The sequence below is a fragment of the Pieris napi genome, chromosome 13 (assembly GCF_905475465.1).
Source record: "Pieris napi chromosome 13, ilPieNapi1.2, whole genome shotgun sequence".
Taxonomy (NCBI): domain Eukaryota; kingdom Metazoa; phylum Arthropoda; class Insecta; order Lepidoptera; family Pieridae; genus Pieris; species Pieris napi.
In genome coordinates, this window is record NC_062246.1 from 6,534,818 (window position 1) to 6,547,300 (window position 12,483).

The window sequence follows — 12,483 nt, forward strand, 5'->3', positions numbered from 1 at the left end:
ACAGGCAATATATAATATTTAAATATCGAAGTAGGCCGCAAGCTCTCGACTGGAATAAGTAAACATAAGGAAACGTCGCCGCCCAAATCATAGCTATGATGCTGGTGTTTTACGATTGATGCCCTCTGCCCTTTCATAGAAATATCAGTTTAGTTAAACCAGCTTAATGACACCTGATATAATCTTTATAGGTTTATAATTCATAATATGTACTTGTAAAATCTTAAAGCTACTATACCTATATACCTGTCTAGTTAGCTAATTAACTAACATAGTAAAATCATATTTATATTGATATAAAATTTAAAGTCAATATTTTAAGGTAAAATATATGATTATTACATGTTTAGATCAAACAATTTACACGCCATAGCTTTCCTATGATTGATTGGTTGAACCCATAAATTATTGAAAAGGTGAAAAGCGCTCAATTTTACGATGTGAACATTTGATGCTACAGCAATTCATTTATGGCCATAATAATCATTAAAATGTATTCCCATTTAATTCGGGCTCGAACCCAAACCTTTCCGATTATGATCTCTATCCTTTTTTTAGGGTTCCTTTAGGCTTTCATATATTTTATCCACGAAATATAGTTCTATATAAAAATGTAATATACGTAAGCTGTACTATATTTATTTATATTATTATAAATAAACATTTTGTAGTCGCATCATTCTCTAGTATTAATAATTTAACAATATATATCATTTAATGAACAACTCTGATTGCAATATTAAGTGTTATTTGACATTTAAGGATTTAATTTACAATTAAGATACAATATAGGTTTCGCAATACAGTGAGTAATGCCATCATAAAAGGTACACTACCGCAGGGACCAAGCTTTTTGAATTTGTTTTAATTTTCTTTTTTAATTATTATTATTACATAAGGTTAATAATGTAATTACTGTATATTTGTGTGTTGGAAATAAACCTTAGCTATGCACACATATATATGTATAAAAAAGTGTCACACACAAGCGACTTCTCACAGTATAAACAAAAGCTATTATTATTTTATTTAATAAGAACTATTTTGTACATTTCAGTCCGTAAATCCTTTTTTAATATTTCGTTACAAATACTTGTAAATATACGGAACCACATTTTGTTATAAAGCATTGTAGTCATCTTTTTAATTAAAATCATATTCGAATGTAGGGGAAGGGAAAACAAGAACAAGTAGTTTTGAAACATATAATTTTGGTAAATAGCCATTTGATACGAATCAAATCGTTTTAGGAACAAAAAGCTACGGTAGATTTTGTTTCAATACAGCTTTTTTGGCTTTGGAAATAATATACTGTGTTCTATACTGTTTTATTATTTACTGATAACAGATTTATAATGTAAAATATAAGTATAGATAATAAACGTAAATTTGTATACTTATATGTTTCATTGAAGAAGCTTTTGAGAGAATTGAGATATTTTTGTAGTTCCATCAACCGTAAATTCGGGAATCATAATTATATTCGGTTTGATTCCCGAATTTAACTACCCGCAGGCGCCTTGAATGGAGACTCGTCAGAACAAAAGACCACGCGGCTGTCCACTGACTAGGTGGACGGAGGACATCGTCAAGGAGGTTGACTCACAGTGGATGCAAAGAGGCCAGTGCAGGGCGTACTGGAGGAAGATGAAGAAGGCCTTCGCCCAGAAATGGACCATAAAAAGAGGCTAATGATGATGATGAACTCTTTAACTGTGTAAAGCAGTTTACCTTAGGGGCTTGAGCGTGCGACTCTCAAACTTGGGGTCATAGGTTGGATCCCCGGCGTACATCTTTGGACTGTCTATGTGCGCTTGCATGTGTCAGACGAAGGCTGGTGACCTACTTGTCTATGAAACAAAAATGACCAAAGAAACGGATGCCATCTGAGGCCCATAGGGCTGTAGCACCACTGGATTATTATTATTAACTACGAAGCCCATAAATGTTATTAAAATATTACGACTGAAATATTTGTTATATATTCAGTTATGCAACAATTGCCTTATGTATTTCAGATTATCGATTCATACCTAAGAAGTTTTTCTTATTAAGTGCACACATATGCACTAATTACTTGCATGTGTGTAAAAAGTGCACACAGGTGAGAGCGAGGTGGTTCACGGGAGGCCACACCCACAGCGACGCCTGCTCATTTTAAATTGTAATTACAATTTATTATTGTGTCTCTGTGCCGCCTTCATCGACCGACGCCATTTTATCGATGCTTTCGTATAATTCTGAAGTTTCCAATCGCAAGTTTGCGAGAGTTAACAGCTAATGACGATTACAGAAATCCTTATCGCTACAGTCAATGACGTCGGGAAAGGCTGTGTTTGCTGAAAAATATATTTTGCTGACATAACCCTATAGAACTGTTATTATCAAACAAATAAAATGATGGCGTTTCAAATGCTGTTGACATCGTTACTTTATAGGCTTTTGAAATATGTTTAACACATTAAAGAAGAAAGAAGCCTACATTTTCTGGGTATTTAAAGCCATACATTAAACATATTTCATTAGCATTTTCTATATTTAAAGTCGTCACGGTGACAGTTACTTGATACTTGTGGCAGCGTCCATGCGTCGGGTTGTCTCTCTCCCTAAAATAGGGCGAGGGGGCCGATGGCTGGCCATGCGTCATACTCGTGAACGGGCGCTACTTGTGATGACTGGTTGTACTTGAATTCGTGTATGCGGTGGTGTTAGTTATTTCGACTATGTATTTGCGTGTTGTTCCCACCAGAATGTAAGTGCGTGCTATTTATTTCACAATGGCTCCTGCTGATAGAGGACAAATCTTTGTTTTTAATTTATGTTATTATTATTTAATACTTAAGATGTCATGTGGAACATGGTCTAATGGTTGCAGCTCCTTACAAACGTAGTGTAAAACAAAAAACTTGGCGATTTAAAAGAGTGGCGGAGAGTTTATTGCTAGTTCTTCTCTTCCGTTCTACGCCCTTGATTTGAGAACTGGCATTAAAGGTAATTAATGCATTTAATGTAACATATTTCTTTTTTGACGTTTATAAGTGTACATTGTGTTACCTATATGAATAAATGATTTTGACTTTTTGACTTTTGTAGGTTTATAAATAGAATTATTTAATACTTGTATAATTCAAATGATTCGCATACGAGAATATTAGAGTCAAAAGATTACTTACACTGCTGACTTAGATACGGTACACTCAGTTGAGGACCTGGACCCACGAAATAGGAAGACTGCATTAAATTAACTGCTGGCAGACTGGAGAAGAGCAGCGTGTGACAGAAGAACGAAGCACGGTGAACTATGCGATACAAGCAAACTTTATCAAAGAACATCCTAGGTCGGTATTAAATAAATAAATCACCATAAACTCCTTTAATTAAATAATTCTCTCTTTTTATAGCAATATTATTCAATGAGAGAGCAGATGGACGTTGCCATTCCTCTTCTTGCAAAGTAAAGTTCTACTTCTAGACCTCACTATCAACTAGAAGCTTTCCATAGACAGGATGAATCCTGGTTGAGCTTAATAAATGTGTTCACTCGTACTACCACCTTTTAGATCTGGGCCTCAGATTTCTGTATCTGTTCCGTGATCATTTCTAATAGGCAAGTAGGTGATCAAAGAAAACCAAAAGCAAAGTGTTTGATACACACCGTCGACTTTTTTGGTCTAAGAGAGGTTCGGTTTCCTCACGATGTTTTCCTTCTGCTTCCGATAATTTCTAAATTCTAAATTCCTGCTTGACATAATGATCATTGGTGCACAGCCGGGGCTCGAACCTTTAACCCAGGACCACGGATGAGTCGCACGTTGAAACCATTTGGCAAACACTGCTCTGTCGCTAATGTGGTAAACGAAAATATCGTGAGAAATTTATTTATTTATTCTTTATTACCTTATTCACAAACATAACATAACAAAAATACAAAAAAAAATACCGGTTTCCTCATGATATTTTCGTTCTGTTACAACTCCTCAATGCGTTTTATATTGCTGACATACCCTGTGTGTCCTCGTCATCATTTCTTCCCATATATCAACAACCTTACATTCCCATCAAGCCAGCCGATCTCCTAACTCTTATACGAGCACACGTGCTCATATTTTGTTCTACTTTCTTCTACTTTGTTCTATATTCTAAGTCAATATACCTGTATTAAAATCATAATAATCTTTTTTTAAAAGATCCCATATAATTTGCGCGTAACAGTTCGTTCTAGGCCAAAAAGCTGACGACACGTGTCAGTTACCTATAAAAGAAAATGAGTCAAGGTCAATGTGTCATATGAAAATCTAAAACCAAACATAAAGTTGCAGCACAATTAAATTATGCCAACGATAAATTATAACACACAAATATACAGTATCAGCAATATTCTTAAACTATATAGTAATAATAATAATTTAAAAAGGATAAATAGACATTAAAACAAAGATTGTAACGTGTGTACCTTTAAAGCTGGCAGCATTTCCACGCTATTTTAAATTATATTTTTTCACAAACCACGAAGAAACCACCACCTTACGGTCAATCAACTTCTTAGTACAAAGGAATAGAGACTAAAATCAGTGTAAAACTATAACAATAATTTTCTATTGTTGTAAGTACTATAGAAATTGCATTTAATTCCACGTAGAAAGGCACCCTTACAAGAACCCTTTCCCGCAAAGTTGGTAAGTTGTTATTACAGCGGATTTTGTTGCCACCTTTCATTGTAAAGTAATCGTCTTTGGCCCGTTAAATGAAAATGAATAAAGATTATTATTTCAGAAGATGAAAGCAACGATTTATGTCTTTAGATCTTACAATGTAATTTTTAATGGCAACATGAATTCATAGAAATTATGCGATTGTAATTATTAAAGGGTATATAGGGCCATTTTTGATATAATGCCTTGTGCAACAAAGAAACGGTAGAATTAAAAATGGTTTTGTCTGAACTCGCACCCTGTTGGTAGATGACCGGAGATTCCTGATTGTCCAACTAAAGTAAATCTGGTAAGGAACTAAGATTTATTTTATGGCCAAATTTACTCTCAAATATGTCTATGCGTAATGGATTTCAACAGACAAAGGTTAGTACACATGATTATCCAAAAAGTTGACCACGACAAAAATTGTTTGCATATTATAATTATTTGTCACTGTAGATATCTTAAATTCAATAAAACTTAAACATTATAGAGAATATAATTTTGTTTATAATTAAATCCTTTGGAAATTAAAAACAAAATGGACCTACAGAATAGTTAATCGTAAATTTTATTAATTTTATTTTAGTAATTTATTTATTAAACAAAGAAGTATACAATTGAAATGGTAAAAGTATTCTGTGTTGGAAATGATAAATAAAGAATGTACCACAATCCAACTGGTTTCTTAATATAGCATTAGATATAATAAAAATGAAGAGCGAAAAACGATCTTCATTTGGCTATAATAGTAGACATTGGAAAGTATGTAAATCGTATTATGACAAGGAAATGCTGCCAGCAATAAAAAATAGTCCAGCCCTGCGATTCTGTAACTCACTTTTCTGAAAAGGTGGGAGCTTATAGTTTATTGTTTATTAGAATGCCAAATCATAAAATGACTGCTTCACGACTGATTTGAGAGCGACCGCCGATGCGAAAACCGCTGTGTGAGTTCGAAAAGTGAGTTACAGAATCGCAGGGCAGTATAGTATCTGCATTTATTGCAGTGTTTTTGTATACACTTGATCGATACCTACACAGTACACAGTTATTCAACAAACTATAGTCCGTCGTCGAGAAATAAACGAATATTCAGTTAGAACAAGTAACAGTTTATATTTCATATAACTTATAACCTGGAAACTCGGTACACGCTCGTTGCGCAATAAAACATAGCCGAGGCAATTACACAAGGCATACATCTCACCCTCTAACGAATATAGCAGTTTACAAGACAATAAACAAGCCCATACATCACGCAACGAACGTAGCTCAAAGTTATTTAATTATCGTAAGAAAAACTAATCCGTAGAGAGCGAAAATTACGCGCGTCGGCAGGTGATATGCGTGTGCGTGGATTGTAAAGGGTGCTCCTTTTAATGGAGTGTAAAGAAATGTGGGTACAGTCTCGTACGAAACTATGACACAACAAAATATGTTATGATTCGCAAATGCCTTATAGCCTAAATCGCATATATTTTACAAGTATAATTGTTGTCTATACATAAGATTTTAGATTTACAAATAAAAAACAAATACACCATAAACGCAGGTTTTCTAATCTAATTAATTATCATAGTATTTTCTTTTATTGAAATAACTTTTACACATTTAAAGAAAACACTTTTTTACCGGATTGAACCGTGACCACGCACGCAAAACGTCGGAATTATGTAAAATTGTAAATTTATAATAATACATAACTTTAATCCGGTAAAAAAGTGTTTTCTCATTATTATAATTCAAATTAAAAAAAATTTATGAACACATTACTGTGACCGCTCTAGTAAATCACTCGATGTTATTTTATTAATTAGTAAATAATAATAATAGTTATTTAGTTGTTATATAACTCAGTCACTTTCTGAAAGTAACCAACAAGTCCAATTTGTTTATTTTATGTTTTACTTTTATTTTATTTTTACTGTATAGTGATGTATCTGTTTAGTTTCCTTAATATATAAATACATAAATAAATAAACGACTTCGGAATCCAAAAAATACTGAATTTAATTTAAATTTGAAAATGAACAGCCTGTATAAGTCATACTTCAATAGAGACTAAAGGCGGCGAGGCCCTGTCGTGTGCGACAATATTTATGCCCGCAATATTAACTGCCGTGAGACAACAATTTACTTGGAATTGTTTCCAAAATTTTCTTTAAGGGATACATAATTTTAAGTAGGTTACAATATATTATTAGAAAAACGTTAATTCATTCATTAGTTATAAGCGTCAACAATATTAATTTATTAATACATTGTATCGCGTGTTTAGTCTACTAGAATCAGCTGATTGTTACACCATCCGCCACTGGTGTTAGCATAAATGACCGTTGTTAGTAGAAGAGGGTTGGTTGCCAAAAAATTATAAACGATTGCACGATAAATAAAATATGATTCCATAAGGAAAAACGGAAGTGTAATGCGTGTACAAAGTATACAATATATAAACTTATATGGTCTATGGTAAAATAATAATATATATAAAATAAAATATATCGTCCTTAATAATATTTATTTATTTATGCTTTTTATTACCTTGTTCACAAACATACACATAACAAGAATACAAAATAAAATACATAACTTTAAACAAAAGTTATAAGGCCACGGGCGGCCTTATCGCTAACAAGCGATTTCTTCCAGGCAACCATAATGTGGAACAAAAACAGAGAAACACCTACAGAGGGTAGAATACAAGAATTGCAAAAATTATTAACAAAAAAAAACTCAAAATAACCCGTTACTGTAACTAAAATAGAGTCTAAAGAAAAAATAACAATAATAATAATAAGTAAAAGTATGTATAGACAAAAATTTAAAATACAATCAATAAGAAATATTTTTTGTATTTGTACTTATAGACGTGAACATATCTATCTATACACTCCCTGTGACAGTATTTGTTTTAACCAGTTCCTTACCATTTAATAAATTTTACCCGGGTCAAATATCAAGGTCCGAAATTTAAAACATAAACATCGCCTCGGGCGTATCTAAAATACTGTAATATAACAAAACCCCATCTTTAGCATTAATCGAGCAAAAATGTGTTCGGGATAGACATATATGATTCGAGGTCCGAAATCGGAAGGGTGATCGACGCATCGAAGCGTCCGGTCGCCTCGGGGCAAATACAAAAATCATTCATATGGACAAAATAAAATTGCATCCCAAATAACCTCGTGCTCATCCACCGGAAATCTATTAGCAATAAATATGAACTTTTCCGATTTAACCGGATAGCAGTAGAACTGTGATCAAATTTAACTTTCTTATATTAGTGTTTTATGTGACGGTAGTTTTTGAGTTAGTTCTCCCCAGTACATCTATATGTCCAGTGCTAAATAGAAGATGGGGGCGCTCTCTTACCGTTCAGGTCCTCATAGAGACACACATTACGTGTGTAATTTTCACACTTTTTTTCTCCAGCGTGGACTCTAAATTGAGCTCCCTAACCGCTACCTGGATTGGATCTGTCCCATCCCGTCAAAGTTAAAGCCTTACAGAAAGCTTTGAAAAGTGTTCCAATGTTGTGTTGTGTTTTGTTTTCAGATGTCAACCCTCAACGCGAAAGAAGGCCTGGGAGACGGCGATGTTATGCGACGCCAGAACTCCACTGTAAATTTCATACTGGATCAGGCAATTGCGTGTACTAGCGCAGCAGACTCTCCTGACGGGGACGGATAAAGGGAAAGTGTTACCATGCCTCCCATCCATAGCGAGCAGATGGAGTTGTTGGGTTGTAGTGGGTGTCCACTAAAACACAACAACTCCCTAAAACCCGCGTCACTCAATAAATTGCCCGGCGCGGGGGTCTATAAATGAATTTCCCAACAATAAAAAAATATCCTTTTTGGACAAAATATTTCTGTTATTTTAAATGAAAATTAGTTTATTCATTTGACTAGTGTGTGTGCATGTGAGTGAGTGAGTGAGGGAATGAAGTGTGTTAAGTTCTACATATTAGGTCTCAGGAGCATCTCCAACACTGCGTTAGTTGTGTTCATAAGCCAGCCCTTTAAACGTAGATGATGAGATGGTGAGTGACACTGATGGTGATGGTGAAGTCAGTCCTTACGGTCTGGCCACACATCCCTATTTCTTTTTAGGAACAGCCTATATACGGGAGCGATCTGTTGATCTGCTTTTAAAATTACACTTAGGACATACAGCTTCCTAACGGAAAGTAATTGGCTGAGCTCTACCGATGGGAATCTGTATGGCCGGTATGATATGTATTCAAGTAAAGTAATTCTTAATTATCTATCTATTATCATTATTTATGTTGCTAGCATTTTATATGTAACCATGTGGTTCTACATTTGTTTCGTTGATAATTCTTAAATGGCTTTTGTCGGTTGCATGTGCCTTTACTATTATCTTGTCTATGTTGCTCTCTAGCATCAAAGACAAGATAATAGTAATAAATTCTTTATTACTAATTATGCAAGTATTATAACAAAACCGGTGTTAGTTGATTGTAAATACTATGGAATGAAGGTACTCTTCTCTATCGATGTATGATAAGAAATGAATACACAAAATAAAGAACACAGCTTTAAGAAAAACAAGTAAGGTAACAGATGTAACAATAAAAATAAAAAAAAACTTAAGAGGAAATGGATGGAGAACATGGCAAGAGGAACAAAAAAGTGGAGCAAAAAGTACTAAACTGGTGCCCAAGGTACAGTAAGTTAGAAGGTAGGAGTAAGGCTAGACCAAATTAAAGAAACAGTACATGGGAAAGAGTGGCACAGTGCAGAGAGGAAAATGCGGAATTTGGAAGAGGCATTTGCCAATAGGGGCACAAACCTAAAATAAGATTGAAATAGAACCGTGTAAAAGTATCTGAATTAAAATGCTATTATTATTAATACTATGGAATGAATGTGGCTTATATAATTGAATCTTAATGTAATGTAAAGACATGCTAAATTTTCCAGCCTTTTGTTTGCATACCAACAGTTTGGCAAATAATTGATTTGATTTGGTATATGTAGCATGCTTTTTCAATAATTTTAATAAGTTTCAAAGGCTCATATTGATCACATATTAAGGTTTTTTGTAGGATAAATCAAACACAAACTGATAGTTTTCCCTTTTAATCTTGATATTTTCTCTACGATACAAGGCACACACACAATTTAAGTAAAATATGATTACATTAAAAATAATAAATAATGCTTGCATACAAGAACAAAAGTGTGAAGCGTCCATGAATTGACAAAAATTACCACAAGTGTATGCCAAAAGAATTTAATAAAACGCACTTGTTAGAAAAAAAAGTTACCATATCGGGAACCACATTCACGCGCTGTACAACCACACAAGTTCATTCAGCTAAACATTTATAATAACAACTAGATTATCCATTACTCATTACCCATTACAGATAATATGTAAACCGACAAGTTTCGGTCCATCGGCGCCTGACTATTTCTTCAAATCCTTGAATCTTATTGAATAGTCAAACGCCGATCGATTCTATGTTCTAATGACGTTATATTCGCTTCGTAATCTATGTACCGATAATGCTATCCTTTTATCTTTCATCTATAAACCTAACTTATAATTATTCTCGTACTCTTGTAGATATGGGATGTGTTACTATTATACAATATCTACTAAGCAATTGTTGAAACGCTTTCAGTGAACAACTTTTATTCAGTCATTATTATTGTAAGTCAAAGAACTGTTTAACTGCTATCTTAACGTAATTATCGTACACTATAAGGTATTTCTAGTATCAGTTACAGCTAATCATTGCACTAAATTTTAATTAATTACATGAAGATCACATGTCCTTTTCGAATTGATAAAATTTTAAATTCTGAACAAGCTATGGTCTAAAGATAATAAAGCCAGAATGAAACATTTAAACTCAAAAAAGATAGATAAAACAGTCTTCTATCAATTCCAATGGTTTCACAAAATTGTATTCGATACGTAAGAACAGATCCTCCAGAAAACATTACTGCTGATTAAAGTCTTAAACGTAAATATGGCATTCGTAAATGTTTCAAGGTACATTAAAGATTAAAATATGTTCGTGAATAAATAACATGAATCGATCTTAACGCTAACATATAAAGAAATATTTACAAATTTCACTATGGAAGAAATGTTATCGTAACCTCGTCTTATGCAATAGCTACACGCTTACATTATTTACACTAATCTCGGATCGAGATCTTATACATTGAAATGTTAAATATTACGAATTGATTTCAATATACATGAACAATGATCGATTTTATCAGCAACATCCGTTAGGATCGACTACTTGAACTGTACCAATAACAATCTTTGGATTCATTTTTCTCTAAACTCAGGTTTGACACTAATCATAGGTTTTCTCGTATCGTCGTTATCTTTATCGCACTCTTGGTTGTCGGGGTATTCGGGGACCCCGGTGCTCGTCAGCTAAGTGGCTGAGCTGAATAGCACTGAGTTCTTGTAGTAAGCAGCACGGTCGGATAAGGGACTCTTCACATCTCTTTCGAGGGCCTGCTGCCGTGATTTGCGCTCCATTTCCAACTCCTGAGCCAAGGATTCTGTTGACAAACAAAATTCTATGTTTAATATAAATTTTCTTTTGTTTTATGTGCTGCCGCGACTTTGCTGACAGCTCCATCATATTTGCTGGCATAATTACTATAATATGATAACTTCGCAAGATATACTTCTTACGAAATATTTGTTGGTGTTGGATTTGCAATAACTACTAGAACCTTATTTACTAGATATCAATGGCAAAGTTAGTATTACTTGCCGTCTCTGCATCACAGATTACCGGATTTTAAAAATAATTATTACGGTTTGATACATACTGAATGAAAACCTTAGTATCCTCAATACATAAAAAAACGTTAATATTTCAAATATATAATTTTAATTACAGAGTTGACGATTGTCATATAACCCATACATGTACCATGGAAAATGTCATTAACGTTGGGAAAATCTGACATCAAACGGAGTCCGTATCTCCATGGCACTTCCTAATTTAATATTCGATATTCCCTTCGGTAAAAACGTACACTTGCCATATTAGAATCGTTTATTAAATTGTGAAAGGGTTGAGACTCATTTGCTCTGCGTTCGACATGATGTGAATGTAATTTTCACATACACAACAGCACTTTGATTCTATTTAATGTAAATTGAAATCGCTATTAGACCCAGAATGCTAGAAGTCTTTAAGATGTGACACATTTATGGGTCACAAAGCGAAAAGCCCGCGAATTAATAAAGTTTATTATAGATCAAGAAAAAATAAATAAATGATATTTGAAAATTCTTGGTCGATAGATATACAACAAACTTGGACCATATTGCCTTTTTCTTTTTTTTTCTTTCTTGGCCTGCACGGTTTGTGCTTCAGCCATGCACAAAGGTTAGGAAGTGTGTTATTGTATTTATTTTATTGGATTGGAAATTGGAACGGAATTTAGAAAAGGATCGGATAAATTCATATTGCCTTTTCTAACCTGTAAGGCACAAACTAAGTCAAAGTAAAACACCATCAAATTTCTTACAAGATTTTAAATAAATTGACAAAGTTTAAAAAGGCCCGAATAGGTGAGGTAAGCCAATTGTCTGAAAACATCGTATTTCACGAAATATGCTTATTCAATTTCATGCAACGCTTGTCGCCTTCTGCAATTTACGAGATATAAAAGATATAAACGGAATCTTTTTTGCTTACTTCTTAAAAGAGGAGAATATTCAATTCAAACGAAAATGATTGTTAAGTTAAGTCTTTGTGCGAGATTTATTA

The 12,483-nt window shown here is 33.6% G+C and overlaps 1 protein-coding gene across 6 annotated transcripts in view; it reads right to left on the reverse strand.

Annotated features, from left to right (window-relative positions):
* Positions 1-9,789: 9,789 nt before the first annotated feature.
* LOC125055300 (dachshund homolog 2) overlaps positions 9,790-12,483 on the reverse strand; it is a 153,454-nt gene continuing 150,760 nt past the window's right edge. For all 6 annotated transcript variants that reach the window (XM_047657719.1, XM_047657718.1, XM_047657717.1 and 3 more), the window contains one exon: positions 9,790-11,257. In XM_047657719.1, coding sequence (XP_047513675.1) covers positions 11,127-11,257 — 131 coding nt within the window. In that variant the 3' untranslated portion in view covers positions 9,790-11,126. The remainder of the gene's footprint in view (positions 11,258-12,483) is intronic.